Below are 14,896 nucleotides of genomic sequence, written 5' to 3' on the forward strand. Positions count from 1 at the left end.
ACGGGCCTGCCACGCGGCGCACGCTCAGGCACACGCGCGTGCTCACGGGGTCCTTTCAGAGCGCGCACGCTGTTTTGTAACTCCACAGTGGTGACTGGAATGAGACTCTCCTGGGTACTGTCACGTCCTCCTGTGGCTCTAAGACTTGTTCTTACGGGCCGTGCTTGCAGGGTAGTGTATTGGCCTAAACGCAGACATGAATTTAGCAGCTTGAGACGATGCACACTGATGACCTCCCATGGTTTCTGAGGGCAGGGATTAAGAGCAGGCGGACCAGGGGATTCCGGCCGAGGGTCCCTCAGGAGGCTGCAGTAGGGGCTTCAGCCGGGGCTGCCCCATCCGAAGGCCGGACCGGGCGGGATGCCTGGCTTCCAGGAGGCCCCTCCCGTGGCTCCTCAGCACGTAGGCCCCCGCAGGGCTGCTGAGGCTCCTCAGTGCACGGGGGCCGGCTCCCTTCAGGAGGAGTGTGACGCGGGAGAGCGTTGGTGGAAAGTTCTAGACCCTCCTCCTCATGCTGTGACTACCTCAGCGCCTTGTACACTGTGCTGTGTGCGTTTGTCTCTGAGCAGACCCTGCAGGACAGCGTGGCATCTTCTCTGCTTTCAGTGGGTACAGGAGCCCAGGGAATTCAGGGCTGCCAGGACTGTCTGTCTGGACTCACTGGATGTTGTGGACCAGGAACAGAGTCTGTCGGCCATGTGAGTGTCTTAGATGCTCAGTATTTTCCTGCTGAGGTGGAGGTGCTTTTAACAATACCTCGCATTACCTCCTGTAGATTTTGTTGTTGTTTTTTGTTTGTCTGTTTTCGCCGCGCCGTGCAGCTCGTGGGATCTTAGTTCCCCAACCAGGGATTGAACCTGGGCCCTCGGCAGTGAAAGCACAGAGTCCTAACCACTGGACCGCCAGGGAAGTCCCTGTTGTTGTTGTTGTTGTTGTTGATAGCTGTTTTGAGGTGTAATTCCCATACTCTTCACCTCATCCACCTAAAGCGTGCCGTTCCCTGCTTTGTAGTGTATTCATTGAGTGCAGTCGTCACTACTACCAATTTTAGAACATTCCATCACCCTGAGAGGAAACCCCATCCCCATTAGCATCCCTCCCATCCCCCTCCCCAGCCCCTGACAACCAGGAACCCACTCTCTGTCTCTGTGCACTGGCCTGTTCTGGACGTTTCCCATCTGTGGAATCACACCCTGCGTGTCCTTGTCCGTCTGGCTTCCCTCACTGAGCATCATGTTCTCAGGGTCCATCCACGTTGTAGCGAGTGTCAGTGCTTCACTCTTTTTCATGGATGGATAATATTTCAGTGTGTGGAGGGACACATTTGTTTATTCGTTCATCTGTTGATGGACATTTGGGTGGTTTCCACCTTTTGGCGGTTGTGAATCACGCCTCTGTGAACATTAATTTTCGGGCTTTTGGTGTGGTTTTTTTTTTTGGCTGCGTTGGGTCTTCGTTGCTACGTGCGGGCTTTCTCTAGTTGTGGTGAGTGGGGTCTAGTCTTTGTTGCAGTGCGCGGCCTTCTCATTGTGGTGGCTTCTCTTGTTGCGGAGCACAGGCTCTAGGCCTGCGGGCTTCAGTAGTTGCAGCACGCGGGCTCTGTAGTTGTGGTGCACGGGCTTCGTTGCTCCGCAGCATGTGGGATCTTCCCGGACCAGGGCTCGAACCTGTGTCGCCTGCCTTGGCAGGCGGATTCTTAACTACTCTGCCACCAGGGAAGCCCAATGTTCAGGGTTTTGTGTGGACAAATATTCTCATTTCTCTTGGGCAGACACCCAGGAGAGGAATTGCTGGGTCATTTGCTAACTGTTTAACCTTTGAGGAGCTGCCAGACTGTTTTCCAAACCCAGCCGTCCTCACTGTTTTCTGCCGTTTGCCAGGAGTCCTTGGGGCCGATTGTTCCCATCAGTGGTTCTTCCCCAGGGTTTCTGGGTCAGCAGTGGCGCTGGTGCTGCGGGTCGGTTCCCCCGTGTCGGGAACCACTGGTCTGCAGGGCTGTCCTGTGCTGGACCGCGTGTGCTCCATCTCCTGCCCCCGGCCTTGTCTAAGCAATATGAGTTCAATGGATATTTACTGCTCCGTCCTTGGTAAGTTGGAGGATATTATTAAGAAGGATAGAAGATTGTTTTTTTCCTTTGCCTTAAAAAATAAGATTCTGGGCAAAAGGTCACATAGCGTAATTCTATTTACAAACGTCCAGAACGGGCAAATCCACAGAAACAGAGAGTGGATTAGTGTTGTCAGGGGCTGAGGAGGGGATTGGGGCGCGTCTGCTAATGGGGTGATGGGATGTTCTGGAACTAGATAGAGGTGATGGTTGCCCAGCTCTGAATGTATTAAAACCCACTGAACTGTATACTTGAAGCGGGGGCCCATTCTGTGTGAATTATATCTCAGTAGGGCTGCTGTTGCAAAGATGAGGCTTAGGACACAAAGGGTGTTTCCAGAGTTGTTTGACCTGTTAGGACTGCTGCGCCGTGGGGGACCCTGTCCTGGGACCTTCCGGGCATCCGTGCCCTGGCCCGTAGGGACTCTGCCCGTGTTGCCGTCCTCCAGTGTGAAGCGTGGAAATGGTGGCCTGGTCTGAGAGGGGCAGTCTCTGTCCCGGGGCAGGGCTGGCAGCTCTGGGCCTGACCATCTCATCTCCGGCTTCAGCCCGTGCTCTTTGTGGCCCCTCCTCTCGCTGTGCATCCTCTTCGAGGTCCCTCCTCACCGCGATAGGAACCTTCACTGGAGGGGCGGAGATGCAGTCTGGAGTTACAGACCGTCCACACGATGCGTCGTCCTCACTTGGTTTCTGCGGGGTCTTGGGTAGGCTGGCTGCCCAGACCCCGGCGAAAGGCCAGAGCGACCCCCGACGTGCTCCTTGGGGAAAGCGGCGAGGCCAGCCCGCCGGGCGCAGTGAGGCCAGGAGAGCGCCGCTGTGGCCGGGAGGGAGGACCGCTGCTCGCCCACTCCCGGTGGTTGCATGAGTGGTGTTTCCCCATTTAATAGATGGAAACCGAGGCCTGCGGTGGTTCAGGGACTCAGACGCAGGCCTGTGGCTTCCAGGCTGCAGGAGCGCCCGGGGGAAGTCCTGGGGAAGGAGGGTCGGGGGCTTCGAGTCCATCCCAGTCCCTTCCCCGCAGCCCGCTGGGCGGCAGGGCACTGCAGGAACAGGCGCTCCCGGAGCCAGCGTGTCCCACGTGGCAGGACATGGCCCCAGCGCTGTGGATGGAGCTCTCTGGTGGGTCCCGTGGGTCGGGAAATGAGGCGGGGAGTCCCGGGGGCTGCAGCACCCGCCTCCTCTGGTCGCCCCCATCACCGGAGCGGGGAGGGACGGCTCTGAACCCTGTTCCGTTGTCTTTCAGGACAAACCCCACGATGCTGCTCAGGAAATCAGCGAGACCATCCGGTGAGTGTGGCGCCTGCTGGGGCGGGGCCTCGGGGTGGGCCAGTCCTGAGTTCCCAGCAGCCCCCCAGCCGTGCGCTCCCCCATTCCTCAGTGCTGATCCGCGTCAGCATCGTCAGCATCGAGGAGGCCTGGGAAGCGGGGCTGTGGGGTCAGGGGGTCAAGTCCTCTGAGTGTGACCCAGGACAGGTCTTGGTGCTTCGTGAGCTGGCTTCCTGTGGAAGAGGCTGGAAATCCTGAGTGGCCAGCTTCGCGAGGGACCCCTCCCCTCTCCCCTCATCACCTTGCTTTACTCTTCTCCCGTGGGGTTTGGCGTGACCTCTGGGTTTGGGCCGCTCTTCCCTCTGTGAGCCTGCCCCGTGCTGTGCAGAGGAGGCCGGGTCCTGGGAGGCTGACCCGGGTGAGATCTGGGAGGAGGGCCGCCTGCTGTGTTCTAGTGGGCTGTCTCGTCACGTGGGACCTGAGGGTCTGCGACGGCCTCCAGAGTGCCCTCGGGGGCCCATGCGTGGAATCCTGCAACCAACCGTTCTTGGCTTTAGAATGTTCCACGTGTGTGACTGTGGCCCTGGCATCTCGCTGCACTGTGCCTTAAAATCCTTAGCTGTGTAGCCACTGCCTGGGCCACACGCCATTACATCTGCTTGAATCTGGGGCGGCCGGGCTGGCAGCAGTACAAAAGGCTGTTTGGTACATAGGGGTGGTACTCCCCCCTCTCCGTCCTGTCCTTCCTTCGAGAGGCAAGCATTTATCAGTTTCTTCTGTATTGTTTCAGGTTATATGTATGTATATATTACTGTAGTATATTAGTATAAAGTCTATCTTAGGGTTCTCCAGAGAAACAGACCCAGTGATGTCTATGTATATGAGATTAATTTAAGCAACTGAGTCACACGACTTCAGGCTGGCGAGTCTGAAACATGCAGGACAGGCCAAGAGAGGCAGACCCAGGGAAGAGTTGATGTTGTAGCTCAAGTCTAAAGGCAGTCTGGAGGCAGAATTTTATGTATACACACGCAGATGAATTCCGTATAATGTAGTACAGAGGGGTTTTGTGTAGTTTACCCAACTTTCTCCAATGGTGACGTCTCACATAACTAATAGCAAAACCAGAAAATGGACATCGGCATAATCTACAGACTTTATTCACTGTGCATGTATGGTCACGTGTATGCACGCATGCATTCTTGTAACCTCCACCTCAAACAAGACGTAGATCGGTTTCATCCCCACAATATTTTTATCCCTCTTAGATACATAAATACAGATATCCTGGAGTTGGCAAGTGTTGTGAACTTAGGGAAGCAGTGTACTAAGGTGTTCATCAGAGAAGAGCTGGTGTCCAGTTTAGGTTGTCATCATCACTTCCTGATGTGAATCCCAAATTACTACTTTGGTTTTTTTCTAGTATTAACAAATCCCTGACATGAGGTGGATCTTTGACTTACGTAGCATCACTAGATGACCTCTAGTGCGCAGACATGTGCTGGGCCAGCTCCTGGGCCTCTCTTTGTTTTGAGGGTGGTGGGACATCAACACCAGACTGAAGGTTGCCTAGATCTCCCCCAAACCCAGATTACCCCCCAACCCCTGTTTTTAACCACATCAAATGTATTTATTTAATACTTTGACTCATGCTTTTGGTTTTGATCTTCTTTTGAAAGATTGTTTTTCTCTTTTTCCCTTCTCTCCACATAGGAGGAAAAGAGACGTAGAGTTACATCCAGAGAACGGTAAGAATAATAAAGCTTTTTGTTCTGTGCAATATGTAATCTTGATGACTGAAATTACTTTTGTGAAATCTTTTAAAAAGAAGAACTTTATAGTGAGTTGCCAGGGTGACCATAGATAGCTTAAGGATGCTGGGTTTGCAGTCAGGTTATTAACCTTGTGATTCAGGTAGAATTGTCTTACAAAGAGTGAATTGGGGGCAACTGGCAGTTATCAGAACTAGCTCTAAAGGTTGTATTAAATATTAAATGTTGAGGTAATATATGCCTTTTAGGGCTCCTGAGATGAAGATTGATTTTGGGGGTGGGGGGGTAGGAAGGAAGACCTTTTGAAAACTGCCTCCACGGGAGGAGTCTGTGAAAGTCATCCTTAGGGTGTGTGATTTTGCTTGACAGAGTTGCTGGACCGCTCCCTGCAGAAAAACTGGGAAGAGTAAGACCAGGAACACACGTGGAAGAAGAAGAAAGAGATGATAAAGTAAAGCCTGGTCACCTCCAGGTTTGTCACTTCCACCTTAATCTCAGAACCCATTTGGTTTTAGGAAGGGGGGTCAGGGTGTGGGGAGCGTGTAGGAACAGAATGACTTTCACTAATGATCAAAATGACCTTGGATTTAGCTAAAATGCTCTTCAAACTCATTTTTCTGCTGGTTCTCTATGTGGAAGGTGTGTTACGTGGCTCTGGTGATAGTAAATCAGCGGTAGGCCTGGAAGTCAGCTGGACCTCTGCTACTTGATCACTCAGTCACAGAGCTTCAGTCTGTCCCCTCTCCTGCCTGCGTCTCCTGCCCATGAGGTCTTTGTGAAGGTCTCATTTCCAAACACATGAGGTGCTAAAGTGCTCTAGTATCGTCCAGGTATAAAGTTGCATTCTTAACTGAGATCAGACCAGTTCTTTCCCCAGACCTCGAGCTCCTTTGTAAAATCAGAGTTTCAGGTTCTATGAAATACAGATATACCCACTGAACCCCCATGGGAGGGGGGGGAGGAGAAGGGATTGGGGATCTGATACTGGAAGCTTTACAATTAGACAGCACTGCCCCATATGACAAAGGGCTGACATTGGTCGGGCACAGGTGGTAGAACAATATCACATCCCTTTTGGTTTTATTAAGACGTTGATTAGAAGTTTCAGCTCAGCAGAGGGGCAGCACCCGGGGCAGGCACTGGGCCTCCACCATCGATGGATCCTCCCCTCCAGCACCCAGGCTAGGTACTCAGTTACCCGCAACCCAAAGGGCAGGAACAGAGATCTGCCAGGCTGGCCTTCCCAGAGGGCAAGTGTAAGCAGCAGAGCCAGGAATGTGAGCGACAGGCTTTGCTGGGTTGTTGGGAAGGAGGGCGACGTCTGGCTCGGCACGGCTGGAGTCAGCGCTAGCCTCCCCTCGGACACGTGCACTGGGCCCCCTGGTCTCAGGCGCACACAGGCCTCCAAAGCCCTTCCGTCGGGATGGCGCTCAGACCCTCCACCCAGCCCACCCTCCCGCCCCAAACACCAGCAGGTCAAGCACCACTCAGAGAAGGGGGCCTTTAAAGGGCTTTAGAAAATCTTAGAATCCGGATATGGAAGCTACTATGTTTCACTTCTGGCTGAGAGCTCTGCTCCCAGAGCACAGGATGGCCGAGGGGGGCGAGATGGGAGGGTCTCGCTGTGACCCCGAGGCACTGCTGGCCTTTTCAGCCACATGCCTGCCTTCCTTGGAAATACATTTCATTAACAGCCAAAGGGAACACCCTGAGAAACAGGAGGAATTATTGGTTCCTTGCAACCCTTAGCAACAGTGAGTTTTCACCACCGTCTATTTCGTCTGCTCTCTGCAATGCGCTGGAACTTTCCTTTGGGCTAAATGTGCCTCAGCTGTCCACGGCACCCTACACACTTGGCCTCTCCGCCTGACCCGGGAGTGCCCTGGGCCCCAGGGACAGGGTCCCTCCTTCCTGACGACCCCCTCGTGGGAGTGCTGAGGCCAGTCAGCCCCCAGCTCTGGGGGCTCAGCGTCCCCTAGGAAGTGACTGCGAGTCAAGCTCCCCAGCGACCCCCTCCGCCCTGGTCTCCCTCCCGCCAGGGCCGCTTCGTGCGCGGTGCCGGTCGCCCCTCCTCAGGGGGGAGGAGACCCGGGCCGACTCCGCTCCACTGACCTGCCGCTGCCCGTCCGGGACGTGGCCGAACAGCCGGTAGGTGTCAGGGAAGCCCCGAGGGCGGGCGCCCTCCCGCCCCCTCGTGACACGGTGCTGCTCCGGGTGGAGCCCGCGGCCCGGGTGGCAAGAGGCGCGACGGGGGTGGGAAGGAGATGGGGCCACGGGAAGCCCGGGCCGGGGCGCAGAGGCAGGAGGCGGCGAGGGGGACCGGCCCAGCCGCGAAGCCTCTGCCTCCACCCCGCCCAGGACCGAGCGGTCCTTAGACCTCCCTGCCGGCCCCTGGGCTCGGGGTGGGTGACGGTCGCGCCGAAGAAGCCGTCCCGCTCGAGCCGTCCAGAGAGGCCGGCCCAGGGGTTGTGCCTGTTCCCGGCGTGGGGCGAGCGAGCGCCAGGGCATGAGGGTGTGGAGCCGTCTGGCCGCAGGTCACAGGCTTTGCCTGTCGGAAAGGAGGGCTGCGATGGGGCTGTGCCGACGGAAGGGGAGGATGGAGCCGCCCACAGTCCCCGTTTGCCAGGCAGAGCTTCATTGCGGACCCTGTTCTCTGCAGCCGTGCGCAGCAGAGACACCCAGGCCTGGCGACTCTGCACCCCACCCAGGGCAGCTGGGTTCCTGCGCGGCAGCCCCGGCATCTCCTGCTGAGAAACCCCAGAGACCGTGCTCCTTTCCCCGAGCCCACCGCAGCGCTGCAGAGCCCAAGGGGGCTGGGGCTTCACCCCAAACTTGAGGAAGCCACACCTGGGGGCCGCAGCACAAGCGGGGCTCCCACCTTCCCCGCAGGAGCAGACCCCGCGGAGGGTCTATCTTTTGGAAGTAAATTTAGACTAACAGGTTTTACACACAGAATCTTAGAGCTGGGAAAAGTCCTTTGTGTCATTCATGTAGCTTCATAAGATTTTTTTTAAATGAGAGGATGGATTTCCTTGAGCAAGAGTGAATTTCCAGGAATGGGTCCCTGGATACCAAAGACTGTTTTGGGGAAGAAAGATGAATCTATAATGTGAACGCCTTATAGAACTTATTCTATATTGTAGTTCTGTCTGGAAACACATGTACCGTTGATCTTTGTAGCAGCCCTTAACATCCTCAAGAGAAGCTCTCATTTCCCCATTAGTACTTGTTATAGACTGAATATTTGGGTCCCCCCAGCGTTCACATGTTGACACCCTACCTCCAATGTGATGGTATTAGAAGGTGGGTCTTTTGGGAGGTGATTAGGATTTGATGAGGTCATCAGGATGGAGCCCTCATGATGAGATTCTTACCCTTGTGAGAGTCATGAGAGAGCTGGCTTTTTCTCTCTGCTCTCTGCCCTGTGAGGACACAATGAGAAGTGGACAGTCTGCAACCCGGAAGAGAATCCTCACCAGAAGGCGATGATCCCGGCACCTAGATCTCAGACTTTCAGCCTCCAGGACTGAGAAAATACATTTTTGTTGTTTACAAGCCCCCACCCCGCCCCGTTTGTGGTACTTTGTGACAGCAGCCCAAACTGACTTAGCACTCTTTTCTTCAAGTAAATGGAAGAGTTTGTGGAGCCCATCCATTTTACGATACAATTTCCCAAATAACCAAGATTCTCCCTGTACACTCTGATTTGTCAACTTTTTTATTTATCAAAATTGTTATAAAAAGTTTCCATATTTTTTCCTAATAAATTGTTTCCAATCCATGTTGCCACTATAATGGTTCTATGATATTAATAATTTGAGCCCTAATACCCTGCTTAAAATAATCATTTATTTGTGTTATGAATAAGTTCAGGGTTCAAATGCAAAAGTTTTAAAAGGATATACTGTGTAAAACATCTATGTCACCCCTCTGAAGGAAAGAAGGAGGGAAGAAAGGAAGGAAGGAAAAAACATTGAATTTGCCCTCAGTTTAGCTGCCACTTCCTAAGGGAAGCCCTTTCCAAGTCCAGACCCCCAGGCATCACAAATAAGCTCTCGTGGGACACTGTCCATACTGTTGCACGTCATGTTTCCTGAAAAGCTGATTCTGAGACAAGGACAGACTTTCAGGAAGTTTCTTGGGGTGTGTATTTTGGGATAAACATAGAATTACCGTATGACTCAGCAATTCCACTCCTAAATCATTAAAAACAAACACTCAAACAAATCTGCGTACACACATGTTTATAGCAGCACTATTCACAATAGGAAAATCATGGAAATAACCCAAATGTCCATCAGTGTATGAATGAATAAACAAATTGTGGTATATACCTACAGTGGAATAGTAATTCAGTCATAAAAAGGAATGGAACAATTAAATATCAAACAATTACACGGCCAAAAACATTTTTTTAAGAAATGAAATACTAATACATATTATAGTGTGGATGACTCTCGCAAACATCATGCTAAGTGAAAGATGCCAGACACAAAGGTCACACATTGCATGATTCCATTTATCTGAAATATCCAGAATAAGTAAATCGATAGAGAAAGAAAGCAGATTGGTGGTCTCCACGACCTGGCAGAGAGAGCGAAGTAGTATCTTCTTAATGGGTACAGAGTTTCCTTTTGGGGTGATAAAAACGTCTGTGGGAAGAAAAAAATTTTTAATTGGAAAATCATTGATTAAAAACAGAAGTCTGGGGGGTATTTCTTGGTACTGCCTTTCCCAATTTCGACGGTAAATGGTCAAGTACACAGTAAATGGTCAAGTACAGCAGCCATGGTTTGAGAAAGAAATGATGACCAGGGCTCAGAACACTCACTCAGGGACGAGGGTGAGGGTCACCCCACCAAGTAAGCCATCCGTTTTAGCAGAGATACTATCCAAGGATGAGGGGACTTGAGAATGGATAGCACAGGAGGGAGACAATGACTATTAGTTGTGGCCTTGAGGCCACCTACAGTAACAGAGGCTATAGTTCCACCCACTGACCCTCCTTTCACTAGTAGTTCATCTCAACTCACCCTCTCCCCTACAAATGATCCATGGAAGCTATGAAAGAGTTGTTTCCAGAACTTATGCAAAGACGTTGATCCAAGTAAAGGCAACAAAAGCAAAAATAAACAAGTGGGGCTATATCCAACTACAAAGCACAACAAAGGAAACGAACAACAAAATGAAAAGGCAACCTACCGAATGGGGGAAAATTTTTACATATCATATATCCTATAAGGGGTTAGTATTCAAATTATATGAAGAACTCATACAAAAAAAAATAGAAAAAAATATCCAACTAAGAAGTGGGCAGAGAGTCTGAATAGACATTTTTACCAAGAAGATACAGAGATGGACAGCAGATAATTAAAAAGACACCTAGGTTGGGTGTGGGGCGGCTCCGGGGCCGGGGATGGCGGCGGCCGCCGTTGCGGCGGCTCCGGGACCAGCGGGAGGAGCCCGGGGAGCGCCGTGAGATGGGCCGGCTCCCAAGCCAGTGGGGAGGACACTGCTTCTTATTACAGCTGCTCAGAAGCACCACTGGAAGCTCAGATGTGGGCACCCCAGCCAGCAGCAGAGAGGGGTGCAGGGGAGCCACAAAGAAGCCCCTTCTGATGCCCCAAGGAGCAAGCCGACCCCTTCCAGGCTCCAGGAACACCACAAAGCAATATGAAACCTGTTCATGAGAGGAGTCAGGAATGCCTTCCACCAAAGAAACGAGACCTCCCCGTGACCAGCGAGGATATGGGGAGAACTACCAGCTGCTCAACTAACCACACACCCTCCAGTGATGCCTCTGAATGGTCCCGAGGGGTGGTGGTGGCCGGGCAGAGCCAGGCAGGAGCCAGAGTCAGCCTGGGGGGTGATGGAGCTGAGGCCATCACTGGTCTGACGGTGGACCAGTATGGCATGCTGTATAAGGTGGCTGTGCCACCTGCCACCTTTTCCCCAACTGGTCTCCCGTCTGTGGTGAACATGAGCCCCTTGCCCCCCACATTTAATGTAGCGTCTTCACTGATTCAACATCCAGGAATCCACTATCCCCCAATCCACTATGCTCAGCTCCCGTCCACCTCTCTGCAGTTTATCGGGTCTCCTTATAGCCTTCCCTATGCTGTGCCACCTAATTTCCTACCGAGTCCCCTCCTTTCTCCTTCGGCCAACCTCGCCACCTCTCACCTTCCACACTTTGTGCCATAGGCCTCGCTCCTGGCAGAAGGAGCCACTCCTCCCCCCCCGGCGTCATCCCCGGCCCATTCGTTCAACAAAGCCCCCTCTGCCACCTCCCCGCCTGGGCAGTTGCCACATCACTCGAGTACTCAGCCACTGGACCTCGCTCCAGGCCGGATGCCCATTTATTATCAGATGTCCAGGCTACCTGCTGGGTACACCATGCATGAAACCCCTCCAGCAGGTGCCAGCCCAGGTCTTACCCCTCAGGAGGGCCAGTCTGCTCTGGAAGCAGCCGCTGCCAATGGACAGAGACAACGAGAGAGAAATTTAATGAGACGGGAAAGCGAAGCCCTCGACTCCCCCAACAGCAAGGGTGAGGGCCAGGGACTGGTGCCAGTGGTAGAATGTGTGGTGGATGGACAGTTGTTTTCAGGTTCTCAGACTGCGCGGGTAGAGGTGGCAGTGCCAGCACACCGAGGGACCCCAGACACCGACCTCGAGGTCCAGCGGGTGGTTGGTGCTTTAGCTTCTCAGGACTATCGTGTGGTGGCAGCTCAGAGGAAGGGTGAGCCCAGCCCCCTCAACCTGTCCCATCATAACCCCGACCATCAGGGTGAGGGGCGAGGGTCAGCCAGGAACGCAGCAGAGATGGCCGAGAAAAATCAGGCCCGAGGGTTCTACCCTCAATCCCATCAGGAGCCCCTGAAACATAGACCTTTACCCAAAGCAATGGTTGTAGCCAATGGCAACCCGGTGCCCACTGGAACTGACCCAAGCCTGCTACCCATGGGCTCGGAGATCCTGGTGGCGTCAAGTTTGGACATGCAGGCCAGAGCCGCCTTCCCAGACAAGGAGTCAACGCCACCCCCCTTTACCTCTTCCCACTTGCCCTCCCATTTCATGAAAGGCGCCATCATCCAGCTGGCTACAGGGGAGCTGAAGCGGGTGGAGGACCTCCAGACCCAGGATTTTGTGCGCAGTGCCAAAGTGAGCGGGGGGCTGAAGATTGACTCTAGCACAGTCGTGGACATTCAGGAGAGCCAGTGGCCTGGATTTGTCATGCTGCATTTCGTGGTGGGTGAGCAGCAGAGCAAAGTGAGCATCGAGGTGCCCCCCGAGCACCCCTTCTTTGTATATGGCCAGGGTTGGTCCTCCTGCAGCCCTGGGCGGACTGCACAGCTCTTCTCTCTGCCCTGCCATCGGCTACAGGTGGGAGATGTCTGCATCTCTTATCAGTTTACAGAGCTTGAACAGTCACTCAGTTTCTCAGTCCAGCTGTGCTCCCCCAGGCCAGCTGGCTCCTCCCCGAGAAAGGCCTGAGAGGACAGTCTTGGGACCCCGAGAGCAATGTGACAGTGATGGGAAAAGCCAGCCGTTAGGCGAGGGCTCCCGAATGGTAGAGCCCTTGCAGCCAGAGCCTGGTGCTCAGGCCTGCTGGCCAGCCCCGAGCTTCCAAAGATACGGCATGCAAGGGGAGGAGGCACGGGCTGCGCTGCTCCGTCCCTCTTTCATTCCACAGGAGGTAAAGCTGTCCATTGAAGGGCGTTCCAATGCAGGAAAATGAATCTCTCCCAGACCCGGACTGGGATGCTACCCCAGAGCTGGGCCTCACCGTGAGCAAGCAGAGGATTTGCACATGCCGAGCAGGGGATGGCTCTCTTGGCAGTGAGGTTAGTGGGGAAGAGGAGGCGTGAAGGCAGCCTCCCAAGGCAGGGTCTGTTGCCCATTATCCCATGGCGTCTTTTCAGAACAGCCCCAGAGGGTGCTGTGATGGGGAGCAGCAGGCCTGGGCCAAGGAAGGAAGGGGGTGCACGCAGGATAAGAAACATTCCAAATATCAGGGCCTCCCTGTTCTTTCCTCCTCATCCCTAGCTCCTGCAAGGAGAGAGTCAGGCTTTGGGAGCAGGTGCAGAGGGAGGGAGCAAAGAAAGAGCCAAAAATGATGATCCACAGCTTATAGTAGCAGTTCAGCTATCTGAAGTTTTTTTTTTTCCCTTTCTTTTTTGTGATGGGAGGGCAGGAGGCCCCATGCTTGGAAATAAGAGGGTTCCCACCCAGAACTCTTCTTTTGAGAGCTGTGCACTTTAAAGGGTAGTTTTGTTATAGATGTCTAAGGCTGGGTGTGCAGGGGACTCTGCTTGATCCTCTGCTTCAGGCCTTTCCCATCTCTCCCCATCATTCCTCCCACAAGGCTTCTAGCATTAGGAGAGAGAAGCCGCTCCAGGGTTCAGAGTGAAGTACTGCCTTGGTGGGGACCCAGTCACGGGACTTTGGGAGAAAGACCCGATGGCCAGACTGACCGGGCTCTAGGCAGGGCTTCTGGAAAGGTAGCTGACCTAACAAGGCTCCTCCTACTCAGCATGCCAGACCCACTTTGAAATTGTACTGAATCTCTAGTTGGTAATGGTGACTTTTGAAAGAACCAGTGGACCGTTTTCCCTAGGCCCCTACACCCGGTCCTCTGTCTGTCTATGTTGTGCCTAAGTGCCTGCACTGCCCCCACCCTTCCGCTGACCTAACCTGTCTGCATGGTGTCTTGACCTGGGCCTATTTGTAGCTGCACTGCCTTTCCCCTTCTGCAAAACTGGTTTTGTCCACTCTGACCAAGGCCTCTAGTTTTTGATGTGTAGGGGTCTCTCTGGTTTCCCTTTCAGTTCTATTCTCTATTTTTAAAAACTCAGAATCATGTCCTCTCCTCTTCTGCAGTTGAACCAGTTGGTGGAGAAACGAATGGAACTATGCCCTGGGTCGGGACCAGTACAGCTGGCTGGGCAGTGCCCATCCTTGCGTTTTTACAGAGTCCCTCCCATCTTACTCCACTCCTTCTCCCAGCATTCAGGCTTCTCCAGGCTGTCTCCTCCCATAGCCAGCTCTAAGGTTTTGGGATACTCTTTTTTTTTTTTTTTTTAATTTTGGCCACACCATGTGGCATGTGGGATCTTAGTTCCCCGACCAGGGACTGAACCTGGGCCCTCAGCAGTGAAAGCGCAGAGTCCTAACCACTGGACCACCAGGGAATTCCCTGGAATAGTCTTGATAATGTTTCAATACCTGAAAAGTCTCCTAGATTCCATTTCATGGTGGAGTATTCCTCTGCAAAGAGTATTTTCAATCTTAGTTGCATTTGCCCCCTGTGTCTTAAGCCCACTTTTTCTTCACGACTTTCAGCATCACCTCGGACTGTGGGATTCCAGTGGGTGTTGAGAATTAGGCTTCCCCCATCAGCTTTCAGGTGGGTGGGTGGGTTTTTTGTTTGTTTTTGGGGGGTCTTTAGACTCTTGAACAACTCAGGGTATTGTCCACTCAGCTCTCTTATGAGGCTTCTCCTGGGGTATGACCCTGGCATTTCCTTTCAAGATGGACTGGCCAAGGCCTAGCCTGTTGTCAGGAGTCCCAAACCTCTGAGGTCTGATCTCTGCTCTGTCAAAGACTTTAGGCAAGTCTTGTGACCTCTCGCTCTTTCACTTCCTCCCCAGCTGCCAAATGGGGATAAATAATCTTACCTACCTCCTGGGGGGAGGGGGAGTTCTGAGAATGGAGTCCTTCTTAGTGTTCAGGTGCTAAAGGTTGTTCT

At 53.2% G+C, this 14,896-nt stretch overlaps 1 protein-coding gene and 1 pseudogene across 3 annotated transcripts in view; both read left to right on the plus strand.

Annotated features, from left to right (window-relative positions):
* The window catches only part of LOC130709381 (uncharacterized), a 101,865-nt gene that overhangs the window by 6,227 nt on the left and 80,742 nt on the right, over positions 1 to 14,896 (plus strand). For all 3 annotated transcript variants that reach the window (XR_009009923.1, XM_057558226.1, XM_057558221.1), the window contains exons 2-4: positions 3,351 to 3,394; positions 5,087 to 5,121; positions 5,515 to 5,617. Coding sequence is in view for 2 of the 3 variants with exons in the window: in XM_057558226.1 (XP_057414209.1) it covers positions 3,351 to 3,394; positions 5,087 to 5,121; positions 5,515 to 5,617 (182 nt within the window). In the remaining variant the exon portion in view is untranslated. The remainder of the gene's footprint in view (positions 1 to 3,350; positions 3,395 to 5,086; positions 5,122 to 5,514; positions 5,618 to 14,896) is intronic.
* Positions 10,514 to 14,575, plus strand: LOC130709373 (ataxin-1-like; annotated as a pseudogene).

Source organism: Balaenoptera acutorostrata, chromosome 1, assembly GCF_949987535.1.
Source record: "Balaenoptera acutorostrata chromosome 1, mBalAcu1.1, whole genome shotgun sequence".
Taxonomy (NCBI): domain Eukaryota; kingdom Metazoa; phylum Chordata; class Mammalia; order Artiodactyla; family Balaenopteridae; genus Balaenoptera; species Balaenoptera acutorostrata.